General features: G+C 45.5%; 1 protein-coding gene across 1 annotated transcript in view; it reads right to left on the bottom strand.

Moving 5' to 3' along the window:
* LOC109888791 (galactosylgalactosylxylosylprotein 3-beta-glucuronosyltransferase 2) overlaps nt 1–12,738 on the bottom strand; it is a 30,740-nt gene that overhangs the window by 3,631 nt on the left and 14,371 nt on the right. Inside the window, exons 2-3 of the mRNA XM_020479965.2 lie at nt 6,609–6,753; nt 3,541–3,689 (exon numbers count right to left, since the gene is read on the bottom strand). Coding sequence (XP_020335554.1) covers nt 3,541–3,689; nt 6,609–6,753 — 294 coding nt within the window. The remainder of the gene's footprint in view (nt 1–3,540; nt 3,690–6,608; nt 6,754–12,738) is intronic.

The raw sequence follows: 12,738 nt of genomic DNA, 5'->3' as shown, positions 1-12,738 counted from the left end.
TTCCTGTCTGCTCTCTCTCTCTCCTTCCAAATTGGATTCTCCTTTGTCTTGTCTAAAATATTTTCTCATCTTTCTCTCTCCTACCTAATGTTCTTCCCTATCTCTGTTTATTTCTTTCTCTCCTCTCTGTCTTGTTCCACCTCTCCTTTAACCCTCCCTTCTTCCTTCTCATCTCTTGTCTCTACTCACTCCAAGTTTTTAGCAGTTTGAGCATTTGTTTTTCCAAGGTTGAAGTTAGATAAGTTTTGTATTTCCTCCCTAATGCTTAAAGGAGCAATTCGCAGTTGATACATCTATTTGGACTTAAAAAATGAATGACATCACATTGGGCAAAAACTGGTTGAATCAACGTTGTTTCCTCATCATTTCAACCCAAACAAAGAAATGTGGTGTTGTTGACTCAACGTGGAAAACTGATTGGATTTGCATAAATGAATAACGTAACGGCATTTGGTCTTTCTTTTTTTACCCAGCTTTTAACCTAAATCCAATGATATGGTGACATTTTTTGTTGATTCCACATTGAATTCACGTTAGTGGACAACTCAACCAAATGTGAATCAAAACTAGATTCTGAACTGAGGTCTGTGCCCAGTGGTATTTAAATCAAATCAAATCAAATTTTATTTGTCACATACACATGGTTAGCAGATGTTAATGCGAGTGTAGCGAAATGCTTGTGCTTCTAGTTCCGACAATGCAGTAATAACCAACAAGTAATCTAGCTAACAATTCCAAAACTACTACCTTATAGACACAAGTGTAAGGGGATAAAGAATATGTACATAAAGATATATGAATGAGTGATGGTACAGAGCGGCATAGGCAAGATGCAGTAGATGGTATCGAGTACAGTATATACATATGAGATGAGTATGTAAACAAAGTGGCATAGTTAAAGTGGCTAGTGATACATGTATTACATAAAGATGCAGTAGATGATATAGAGTACAGTATATACATAAACATATGAGATGAATAATGTAGGGTATGTAAACATTATATTAGGTGTTTAAAGTGGCTAGTGATATATTTTACATCATTTCCCATCAATTCCCATTATTAAAGTGGCTGGAGTTGAGTCAGTGTGTTGGCAGCAGCCACTCAATGTTAGTGGTGGCTGTTTAACAGTCTGATGGCCTTGGAATAGAAGCTGTTTTTCAGTCTCTCGGTCCCAGCTTTGATGCACCTGTTCTGACCTCGCCTTCTGGATGATAGCGGGGTGAACAGGCAGTGGCTCGGGTGGTTGTTGTCCTTGATGATCTTTATGGCCTTCCTGTGACATCGGGTGGTGTAGGTGTCCTGGAGGGCAGGTAGTTTGCCCCCGGTGATGCGTTGCGCAGACCTCACTACCCTCTGGAGAGCCTTACGGTTGTGGGCGGAGCAGTTGCCGTACCAGGCAGTGATATAGCCCGACAGGATGCTCTCGATTGTGCATCTGTAGATGTTTGTGAGTGCTTTTGGTGACAAGCCGAATTTCTTCAGCCTTCTTCACGATGCTGTCTATGTGGGTGGACCAATTCAGTTTGTCTGTGATGTGTACGCCGAGGAACATAAAACTTACTACCCTCTCCACTACTGTTCCATCGATGTGGATAGGGGGGTGTTCCCTCTGCTGTTTCCTGAAGTCCACAATCATCTCCTTAGTTTTGTTGACGTTGAGTGTGAGGTTATTTTCCTGACACCACACTCCGAGGGCCCTCACCTCCTCCCTGTAGGCCGTCTCGTCGCTGTTGGTAATCAAGCCTACCACTGTTGTGTCGTCCGCAAACTTGATGATTGAGTTGGAGGCGTGCGTGGCCACGCAGTCGTGGGTGAACAGGGAGTACAGGAGAGGGCTCAGAACGCACCTTGTGGGGCCCCAGTGTTGAGGATCAGCGGGGTGGAGATGTTGTTGCCTACCCTCACCACCTGGGGGCGGCCCGTCAGGAAGTCCAGTACCCAGTTGCACAGGGCGGGGTCGAGACCCAGGGTCTCGAGCTTGATGACGAGCTTGGAGGGCACTATGGTGTTAAATGCCGAGCTGTAGTCGATGAACAGCATTCTCACATAGGTATTCCTCTTGTCCAGATGGGTTAGGGCAGTGTGGTTGAGATTGCATCGTCTGTGGACCTATTTGGGCGGTAAGCAAATTGGAGTGGGTCTAGGGTGTCAGGTAGGGTAGAGGTGATATGGTCCTTGACTAGTCTCTCAAAGCACTTCATGATGACGGAAGTGAGTGCTACGGGGCGGTAGTCATTTAGCTCAGTTACCTTAGCTTTCTTGGGAACAGGAACAATGGTGGCCCTCTTGAAGCATGTGGGAACAACAGACTGGGATAGGGATTGATTGAATATGTCCGTAAACACACCAGCCAGCTGGTCTGCGCATGCTCTGAGGGCGCGGCTGGGGATGCCGTCTGGGCCTGCAGCCTTGCGAGGGTTAACACGTTTAAATGTTTTCCTCACGTCGGCTGCAGTGAAGGAGAGACCGCATGTTTTGGTTGCGGGCCGTGTCAGTGGCACTGTATTGTCCTCAAAGCAGGCAAAAAAGTTATTTAGTCTGCCTGGGAGCAAGACATCCTGGTCCGTGATGGGGCTGGTTTTGGGGCTGCTTTTTGTAATCCGTGATTGACTGTAGACCCTGCCACATACCTCTTGTGTCTGAGCCGTTGAATTGAGATTCTACTTTGTCTTTATACTGACGCTTAGCTTGTTTGATTGCCTTGCGGAGGGAATAGCTACACTGTTTGTATTCGGTCATTTACCCATTGATCCTTGAAGAATATAACTTAGAAATGCTTAGTTCAACTGTCACACCCCATCATAACCCAGAATGTAAGCTTGTTTTACTCCAATGTTTGTAAACAAAGTACATATAGTCTCAAAAAATGGCTAAAACTATCAATTTTATATTATGCTTCGTTAGATGTGTCTATAAATTTGAGAGTGGTTACATTTCTCCAGCCCTCTACCTCAGCTTTTTACTGAAACAGGGGCGGGGAAAACACTTTGTTATTGTTTCAATTGAGAATTTCCCCTTTTAAGGTTAGCATGTGGGGCAGGTAAGCTGACCCTAGATCTGTGCCTAAAGGCAACTTTTACCTGGGGTCCAGTTCAAAGTTTGCTACGTTGCATGATGGTTTGTACAAAATGACACGTTTCCCCAAAACGGAGCGCACCGTTCTGCAGTGCTGGGCTGCTATTAGTGATGATGTCACGTACTGCTGGCGATATGACCGTGGTGGGTGATAATTGATGATGTCACATCCTGCTAATGGTATGTATTAATATCAGCCTGCAGTGGCCCCATTAAACTAATGGGCTGATAATGATGATGACTAACAGTGTCATGAGCTGTACAAGAGAGGAGGGAGGTAGCCTAACTGATGAAGAGAGGACACACAGATGCTATATTAGGAGATGGTGCTTCATCACAAACAAAATAAAAATCTCACTGTCATGCCAACTTGTTGTTTTGACCAATTAGCAAGTCTTTGGGGTCTGATATGGGGTTAGAGGTCAGGGATTAATGGGGTTGCCACAATGATGGGCTACTCACCCTAGTGCAGTTGTTGGCTTTGGGCTCCAGCTCCCCCACCTTGGTGATCTGTTTCAGGAAGTCAGACTCCTGCATACCAGGCTGGGAACCCCTACGCTTGAACAAAGCCCGTGGGTTCCCCAGGACCACTTGGAGGTTCACTGCAAAACCTGGAGAAAAGGAAGCGGAAGAGGTTCATGTGCCTGGTCAGATGATTATGTCTCACACATCACATGTCAATCTTGGGATCAATTCATTCCTTGCTTTATTAATCATCCTGGAAGTAACTACATACAGATCATTGATGACCTCGAACTATGGTGCAACTGACCGGAGATCAGATATATCTCAACTGTGCGGCAGAGTGTGTGCACGTGGGTGTGTTTGCTGTTCATGACTATGCATCGAGAATGCTAGACAGTATCACAGGAAGAACCCACTACAGTATCTCATATTACTCTCCTTATCTCAGTTACAATATATGCAATACCACTGGGTATGGGGTGTGCTGATGGCTGCATGGAATAGCATATTACGTTTACTCGCCCCTCCACGTTTCTAGCACTCTGTTTTCTAGGCCATAACTCTACTCTCATGGGTATCCTTCCACTCCACTGAGAGATTGTGAGGTTGTGTGTGTGTGTGCCAGTGGGTGTTGCGTATTTCCTGCATTTGGAGTCAAAGAAGGTCGCCAGTTTAACACACACACACATACACACAGTGTGTCTGAGTTAGTCCACTGAGATCTTCCTATTGGGTCAGTCCTATCAGGCATATTACTGAGCAGTGAGTGATACTGCAGTGAAAGCCCAGAAGCTGTACCCCAGGTATGATAGATAGGTATGAAAGCAATTATAAGATAGACATCTCTTAACCTGCAGCTAAGGTGGTATGAAGATTAGTGCATCTGTTAGCAATGCCTGTCTGTCAGTGCAGATTCTGTCTCAATAGTTTCATCCAGCTTCTTTTCCTTGTCCTTTTCTTTATGGTTCTGTTTCTATGTACTGTATGTACTGTATGTACTGTATGTACTGTACGTGTTAGAAACTATACAAAAAAACTCCCTTTCATCTTATATCGCACAAATGAACAGCAAACCTGGTTTCTAAAACAAACGACAAACGCCTCTCCCCCATGTGACCTACTTGTTGTGTGTATGTACAGGAGGTTGGTGGCACCTTAATTGGGGAGGATGGGCTCGTGGTAACGACTGGAGCAGGATCAGTGGAATGTTATCCAATACATTAAACACATGGTTTCCAGGTGTTTGATGCCATTCCTTTTACTCTGTTCCAGCCATTATTATGAACTGTTCTCCCCTCAGCAACCTCCGCTGACTGACATGTACTGTATGTGTAACTGATAGGTGCACACACACACACACACACACACACACTATATGTTAATGTTTTTAAATGTATGTCAATTGTAAAGTTTTTTTGATCTGTAATGTATTTTTCGTAATGTGTCGGACCCCAGTAAGACTAGTTGTTGCCATTGGCGTCGGCTAATGGGGATCCTAATAAATGAAGTAAAGCATATCTTTGCCTGCTAAATGATCACTGATACAATGGTGGAAACCTTTGGAAAGGACACAAAGGAAGGATAGACATTTTAGAATACTGTGACACAGCTGGTTACTTCCTGTTTTATGAGTGAGGCTTATGACCATTGGTCAAGAAAAGGGTTAGTGTTAGCATGCACCCCCCCCCCCCCCTCACCCACTTACTCGCTGTGGTGTAAACACTAAACACTTTCATGTTGCTCTCTCAAAATCCTCTTCTGGTGAGAGCTCCACTCCAAGACAATGACGGACAGGGCTTTGCGTGTTGGTGCATGTGTGTGGGACGAGATATACAGAACTGTGTGTGCGTGTGTTTGCAAGTGTGTGTGTGTGCGTGTGCTTGCAAGTGTGTGTGCGTGCGTGCGCTCGCGTGTGTGTGACTGCACCAGAAGAATACTCAACCATCTCCTCTTTCTCTGGCCCAATTGTGGCCCAGTAAATGAGATAGAGCAGCGTTGGGACAGATTAATTGGCCAACTTGGCTGCTAACAATAGCCTCCAATACCACAATACAAGTTATTAAGGTAAAAGCTGCAATTTACACACTGCTCAACATTGCCCATTGTACAGCAGATGAATAGTGATTAAAGGGGGGTTTTGTGGGCCAAAAAATTGATTGATTGCAAGTTCTGTGGTGAATATAATATATGTACACTACCGTTCAAAAGTTTGGGGTCACTTAGAAATGTCCTTGTTATTTTGAAAGAAAAGCTCATTTTTTGTCCATTAAAATAGAATCAAATTGATCAGAAATACAGTGTAGACATTTTTATAGAATATCTACATAGGTGTACAGAGGACCATTATCAGCAAACATTACTCCTGTGTTCCAATGGCACGTTATGTTAGCTAATCCAAGTTTATAATTTTAAACGGCTAATTAATCATTAGAAAACCCTTTTGCAATTATGGTTGCACAGCTGAAAACCTTTGTCCTGATTAAACAAGCAATAAAACTGGCTTTCTTTAGACTAGTTGAGTATCTGGAGCATCAGCATTCGTGGGTTCGATTACAGGCTCAAAATGGCCAGAAACAAAGTACTTTCTTCTGAAACTCGTCAGTCTATTCTTGTTCTGAGAAATGAAGACTTCCATGCGAGAAATTGCCAAGAAACTGAAGATCTTGTGCAACGCTGTGTACTACTCCCTTCACAGAACCTCGCAAACTGGCTGTAACCAGAATAGAAAGAGGAGTGGGAGGCCCCGGTGCACAACTGAGCAAGAGGACAAATATATTAGTGTCTAGTTTGAGAAACGGATGCCTCACAAGTCCTCAACTAGCAGCTTCATTAAATAGTATCCGCAAAACACCAGTTACTTTTAGATGTGCTTACAGCCGAGAAGCACCGTTCCCTGACGCACCCTTTTAGAGAGAGACCGAGAACAGTCTCCCACTCCTCACCCCAAACACAAGAGCCCATTTAATAGTGTGAAGCAGTTTACAACACCATGTTGGGCTGCATTCCAGATTTAAAAAAACACTGGGGTCTGTTCCTCTGCCCTAGATGATTAGATGTACTCTTACCTGCCATGTCGATGGCGAAGGGGCGGTCGGGCCTCCAGCCAGTGTACCAGCCCACCACTTTTCCCTTATCCACTATGGGGCGCTCGTACCTCCGCCCACTAACCAACCCCACCGGCCACACTGACACACCCCGCGTCGAACGCATCTAGAGAAACAGAGTGGGAGAGAGAGTTAGACACACAAACACACAGAAGCCCCATAGGCCACACAGACATGCACTTTGATCCGAAAACAGGAGCAATAGGATTCTTGGTGTGAATTAGCTCCAGGCCTTTCCAGCTCATTCATATCAGTGTAGATAGAGGATAGCAGACAAGGAGGCAGTTTTAGACTTTTGAGATGAACTGTCTGTGTCCATATGTAGAACCGCCGCAATCCCCAAATCAAGCTGTGAAGTAGATCAACAACCACATTTATTTGGTCAGGTGAAATATCTGACGAAATCTGATAAGGCAGAAATCATCATGGCTAGACTCCATGCTTCACTGGATCCTACACTAAATGAAATAGCAGAGTAGAGTAGGGCCCGGGTACATTTTCACCGTGAATTAATTTCAGACAGCCGGCAGCAGGGTAGAGCCAGACTGTTTGTGTGTACGTGTGTAAATTGCGTTTAGCCTTGGAGTGTGGAACACGTGTGTGTGTGGTGTGTGTGTATACAGTTACTATGTGTGTGTGTATATATGCTTGTGTGTGTGCATGCATTCATTTGTTTGTTTGACGGTGTGTTGTGTAACATTTCATACTTCATCTCCAGTATAGATTTCCATGGAGGAAGTCCATGGAGGAAGTCACTCCAAACATACAAGACAGTATTGGATTACAGAGCGACAATGTCGCCGTGTGATTCTTCACACAAACGGTCAAGCCAGGGCCTAGATCTTTCATGTCTCCTCTCTACCTCCCAGCTCTCAACAGAGTGATGGGAAGGCTCTCTCTCTCTCCCTTTCTCTCTCTCTCCCCCCCTTTACCCATGCACACGGCTTAGATGTCTTCTCTTCAAATGCTGTACCCCTTGAGCTTGTGCGACGCTAAAACCCTTCCCCACCTTTCTGTTTCCTCCAGGTTTTTTTTTCTCCAAAGGCTACTGGTCGAGTCTATCAAAACAGAGATGAAAAGAGAGTGAATGTCCGCTCACTCACTGTTTACTGTTCCCGTGTGTGATCTTCCATTTAGCCTTATGGTACAGCATCGTTTCCAGCCTTAATGGTCTTTGATGGGGTTTTAACCGGAGTAGCCTGATGAAGACTGTTGTGGAGGAATCAAATAGATGACACTGGGTAGCAGCATAAAATGAGTCAACATTAATTTGGTTCTAATTATGTTTCGTCCAGATCCTGACCCTTGTTTGGACATGCATAATTCCTCAAATGAATGGAGACTTAGGGATGGAGCAGTTGTTTAAAAGACATCCTTGAATATGCTTCCAATGTATTCTTAATTACAAAGTACCCCCATAGTACTCATATAGTCCTACCCACTACACACTCCAAGATCGGAGATGATTTCTATCCGATCACACACAGATCAGTGATTTTTTTTAAAGGAAGGGAGGAAAGAAGGACAAATGTTCAATTGGACCAGGGCCTCAGAGAAAAAGCAAAGGCAGACCTGGGAACTGTAAAGATTGATTTAAAGCTCCAGCCTCTGCAGGCATGGACCCAGACTGTCAAAACCAACATCAACTGTATAATACCTGTGCTAGAGAAATAGTCAATACCCTTCAGAAAGAATTCACTCTGCAGAGAATTCTAGCTCTAAAAATAGACCAAAAAAGAATTGCTTTGTGACCTATAACCTCTACTGGCTCTATGCTGGCATTTTGGGACATCGAGGAAACCAGATCCCATTATTGACATACATTGGATTTTGACACAGTAGATGGGTTCCTGGTCTCTATCTGAAATGGAGGTATACTTTCCACATGGCGGCATTGTCTGACTGAGTGGTACAGAATAAAGTCATACCTTAAAGGATAATCAAATCAAATCACATTTTATTGGTCATATACACATATTTAGCAATGTTATTGCGGGTGTAGTGAAATGCTTGTGTTTCTAGCTCCAACAGTGCAGTAGTATCTAACAATTCACAACAATACACACAAATCTACAAGTAAAATAATGGAATTAAGAAATATATACACTTTAGGACAAGCAATGTCAGAGTGGCATTGACTAGAATACAGTAAAATACAGTATGTACAATTATTAAAGTGGCCAGTGTTCCATTATTAAAGTGGCCAGTGATTCCATGTCTATGTATATAGGGCAGCAGCCTCTAAGGTGCAGGGTTAGGTAACCAAGTGGTAGCCAGCTAGTGACTAAGTTCATGGCAGGATACTGGGTGGAGGCCGGCTAGTGATGGCTATTTAACAGTCTGATGGCCTTGAGATAGAAGCTCTTTTTCATTACCTAGGTCCCAGCTTTGATGCACCTGTACTGACCTCGCCTTCTGGATGATAGCGGGGTAAACAGGCTGTGGCTCGGGGGGTTGATGTCTTTGATGGCCTTCCTGTGACATCGGGTGCTGTAGGTGTCCTGGAGGGCAGGCAGTGTGTCCCCGGTGATGCATTGGGCAGACCGCACCACCCTCTGGAGAGCCCTGCGGTTGCGGACTGTGCAGTTGCTGTACCGGGCATTGATACAGACTGACAGGACAGCTCTCAGTGGTGCATCTGTAAAACTTTGTGAGGGTCTTAGGGGCAAAGACTCATTTATTCAGCCTCCTGAGGTTGAAGAGGCGCTATTGCGCCTTCTCTACCACACTGTCTGTGCGGGTGGACCATTTCAGATTGTCAGTGATGTGTACGCCGAGGAACTTTTCACCTTCTCCACTGGGGTCCCATTGATGTGGATGGGGGCGTGCTTCCTCTACTGTCTCCTGAAGTCTACGATCAGCTCCTTAGTTGTGTTGACATTGAGGGAGAGGTTATTTTCCTGGCACCACTCTGCCAGGGCCCTTACCTCCTTCCTGTAGGCTGTCTCATCCTTTTTGGTAATCAGGCCTACTACTGTTGTGTCATCTGCAAACTTGATGATTGAGTGAGTACAGGAGGGGGCTGAGCACACACCCTTGTGGGGCCCCTGTGTTGAGGGTCAGCATAGTGGAGGTGTTGTTTCCTACCTTCACCATTTGGGGGCGGCCCATCAGGAAGTCCAGGACCCAGTTGCACAGGGCGGGGTTCAGACCCAGGGCCCCGAGCTTAATGATGAGCTTGGAGGGTACTATGGTGTTGAAGGCTGAGCTGTAGTCAATTAACTGCATTCTTACATAGGTATTCCTCTTGTCCAGATGGGAAAGGGCAGTGTGCAGTGTGATGTCAATTACATCGTCTGTGGATTTCGGATGTGAACTTTTGACCAGGGGAATAGGAGAATACGTCAGGTTACCATTTAAGATGTCATTTGAGCTGCAACATAGTCAGTGAATGTCTAGGCTGCTTTTAGGCTGCTTTTGTTTACTCCATATTAACGGAGGTGATATGTAAATTGTATGCATATACAATGGGAGTTTTAATGATACAGTATAAATCCATTATAAATGTGTTTCTCTCCCAGAGAATAAGCTGTCATTTAATTGTGTGCTCATACACTCTTTCCTTGGTGCGATTTTAATCAATCCTTCTCCATGTGTCATTAATATGCATAGCGGGGGCTATGAAAGAGAGAGAGGGAGAAAAAAATGATGAATTAAATTAGAGGAGAGAAAATGAGGAGGTTATGAAATGGTGATGCAATGATACATGGTGCGTGCGCGGGTTGGTGTAAGTGGTTGGGGGTGAGTTTGCTGTGTCTGAAAGAATGATGAAGTGTGTGTGTTTGTGTGTGGGTGTGTGTGTGTTTGTGCTCTAAGGGCATCGTTTCTATCTCCATCCTTCTAAGCAGCGGGGCGGGGGGTGGGTTCAGGGTTGGAGGGTAGACAATGCCAGCATTATGACAGACTCACGACTCACACTGCTCCTGAGGGTGGAGAAATAAATGAGGTGAGGGATGAGGAGGGAGAAATAGAGGAAGAGAGAGGGTAGTACATGAGAGGATGTGAGAGAAGAGAGAAGAGGGCACAAGGAAAGAGAGGAGAGAAGAGGACACGGGGAAAGAGAGAAGAGAGAAGAGGACACAGGGAAAGAGAGAAGAGAGAAGAGGACACAGGGAAAGAGAGAAGAGAGAAGAGGACACAGGGAAAGAGAGAAGAGAGAAGAGGACACAGGGAAAGAGAGAAGAGGACACAGGGAAAGAGAGAAGAGAGAAGAGGACACAGGGAAAGAGAGCAGAGAGAAGAGGACACAGGGAAAGAGAGCAGAGAGAAGAGGACACAGGGAAAGAGAGAAGAGAGAAGAGGACACAGGGAAAGAGAGGAGAGAGAAGAGGACACAGGGAAAGAGAGAAGAGAGAAGAGGACACAGGGAAAGAGAGCAGAGAGAAGAGGACACAGGGAAAGAGAGCAGAGAGAAGAGGACACAGGGAAAGAGAGAAGAGGACACAGGGAAAGAGAGAAGAGAGAAGAGGACACGGAAAGAGAGAAGAGTGGGAGAGGATGGAAAAGGAAAGTAGAGAGGAGATGAGAGAGGAACGGATCCAGAAATAAGGAAAAGAGAGTGGGAGAGTGGAGAGGAGACAGAGTGGGAGAATAGAAGGGGTGTGCCAGTGCAGTAATGAGTAACCAGAGCTAGTGGAAAATCAAGTGTCTGTTCTCACGCCCTGTTCTACGCTCTTCACCTCTCTCACACCTCCTCCTTCTTTCTCACCACCCTCTCTTCTTCACTACACTACCTTTTCTCTCTCCTTCCCCTTCCTTCTCCCCCTCCTCCTCTCCACCACCTACTAAGACACAGCCAATTTCTATCTGTGGGATTCTCTCCTTTCTGCTTCAGTTCCCAGACAGAAAAAAACCCCTCTAGTATGTAATTATGATAATTGCTCACATGGGTTTGATGGAATTGGATTTCAGATTTTGCTCTTCCTCTCTTTCTTGCGGTTCCTTTGTTCCCTTTCTAGAGGCCTACTGAACACTATGAAACCACGGCCATTGATTGAATTTGTCCTGGCAATCTGTCAGTGTAGTTCAAGTCCAAGTATGTAGACCTATCTTAAGTATGTAGACCTATTTTAAGTATGTTGGCCTATCTTCCACACCAATTAATAGTCTGCCTATTTAAGAACATAGTTTCTACCCTTGTTGAGGTGGAAGAGACAAAATTGTGTTCAATTCTTTTCTGTCACACCCTGATCTGTTTCACCTGTCTTTGTGATCTGTTTCACCTGTCTCTGTCTCCACCCCCCTCCAGGTGTCGCCATCTTCCCCATTATCCCCTGTGTATTTATACCTGTGTTCTCTGTTTGTCTGTTGCCAGTTTGTTTTGTCTCATCAAGCCTACCAGCATTTTCCCGTGCTCCTGTCTTTCTCTAGTTCCTGTTTTCTAGTTTTCACTGTTGTGACCATTCTTTCTGCCCTGACCCTGAGCCTGCCTGCCATTCTGTACCTTGTCACATCACCCTGGATTACTGACCTCTGCCCTCTCCCACCTGGACAAGAGGGGAAATAACTATGTGAGAATGCTGTTCATAGACTACAGCTCAGCGTTCAACACCGTAGTCCCCTCTGCTGGGGACCCTGGGACTGAACACCTCTCTCTGTAACTGGATCCTGGACTTCCTGACGGGCCGGCCCCAGGGGGTGAGGGTAGGCAACAACACCTCTGCCACGCTGACCCCCAACACGGGGGCCCCTCAAGGGTGTGCCTAGTCTCCTCCTGTACTCCCTGTTCAACCACGACTGCATGGCCATGCACGACTCAACACCATCATCAAGTTTGCTGATACAACAGTGGTAGGCCTGATCACCGACGCTGATGAGACAGCGTACAGGGAGGAGGTCAGAGACTTGGCAATGTGGTGCCAACACAGCAACCACTCCCACAACCTCAATAAGTCCAAGGAGCTGATCATGGACTACAGGAGAAAGAGGGGAGTGCACCCCCACCTCCCCCCATCCACATCGAGAGCTTCAAATTCTTTGGTGTCTACATCACTAAGGACATAACACAGTCCACACGCACCTACAGAGTCGTGAAGAGGGCATAACAGTGCCGCTTCCCCCTCAGGAGGCTGACAAGATTTGGTTCCTCAAA

Source organism: Oncorhynchus kisutch, linkage group LG4, assembly GCF_002021735.2.
Source record: "Oncorhynchus kisutch isolate 150728-3 linkage group LG4, Okis_V2, whole genome shotgun sequence".
Taxonomy (NCBI): Eukaryota; Metazoa; Chordata; class Actinopteri; order Salmoniformes; family Salmonidae; genus Oncorhynchus; species Oncorhynchus kisutch.
The sequence above is the reverse complement of the archived record's forward strand: the minus strand, read 5'-3'. Positions and strand labels throughout refer to the sequence as shown.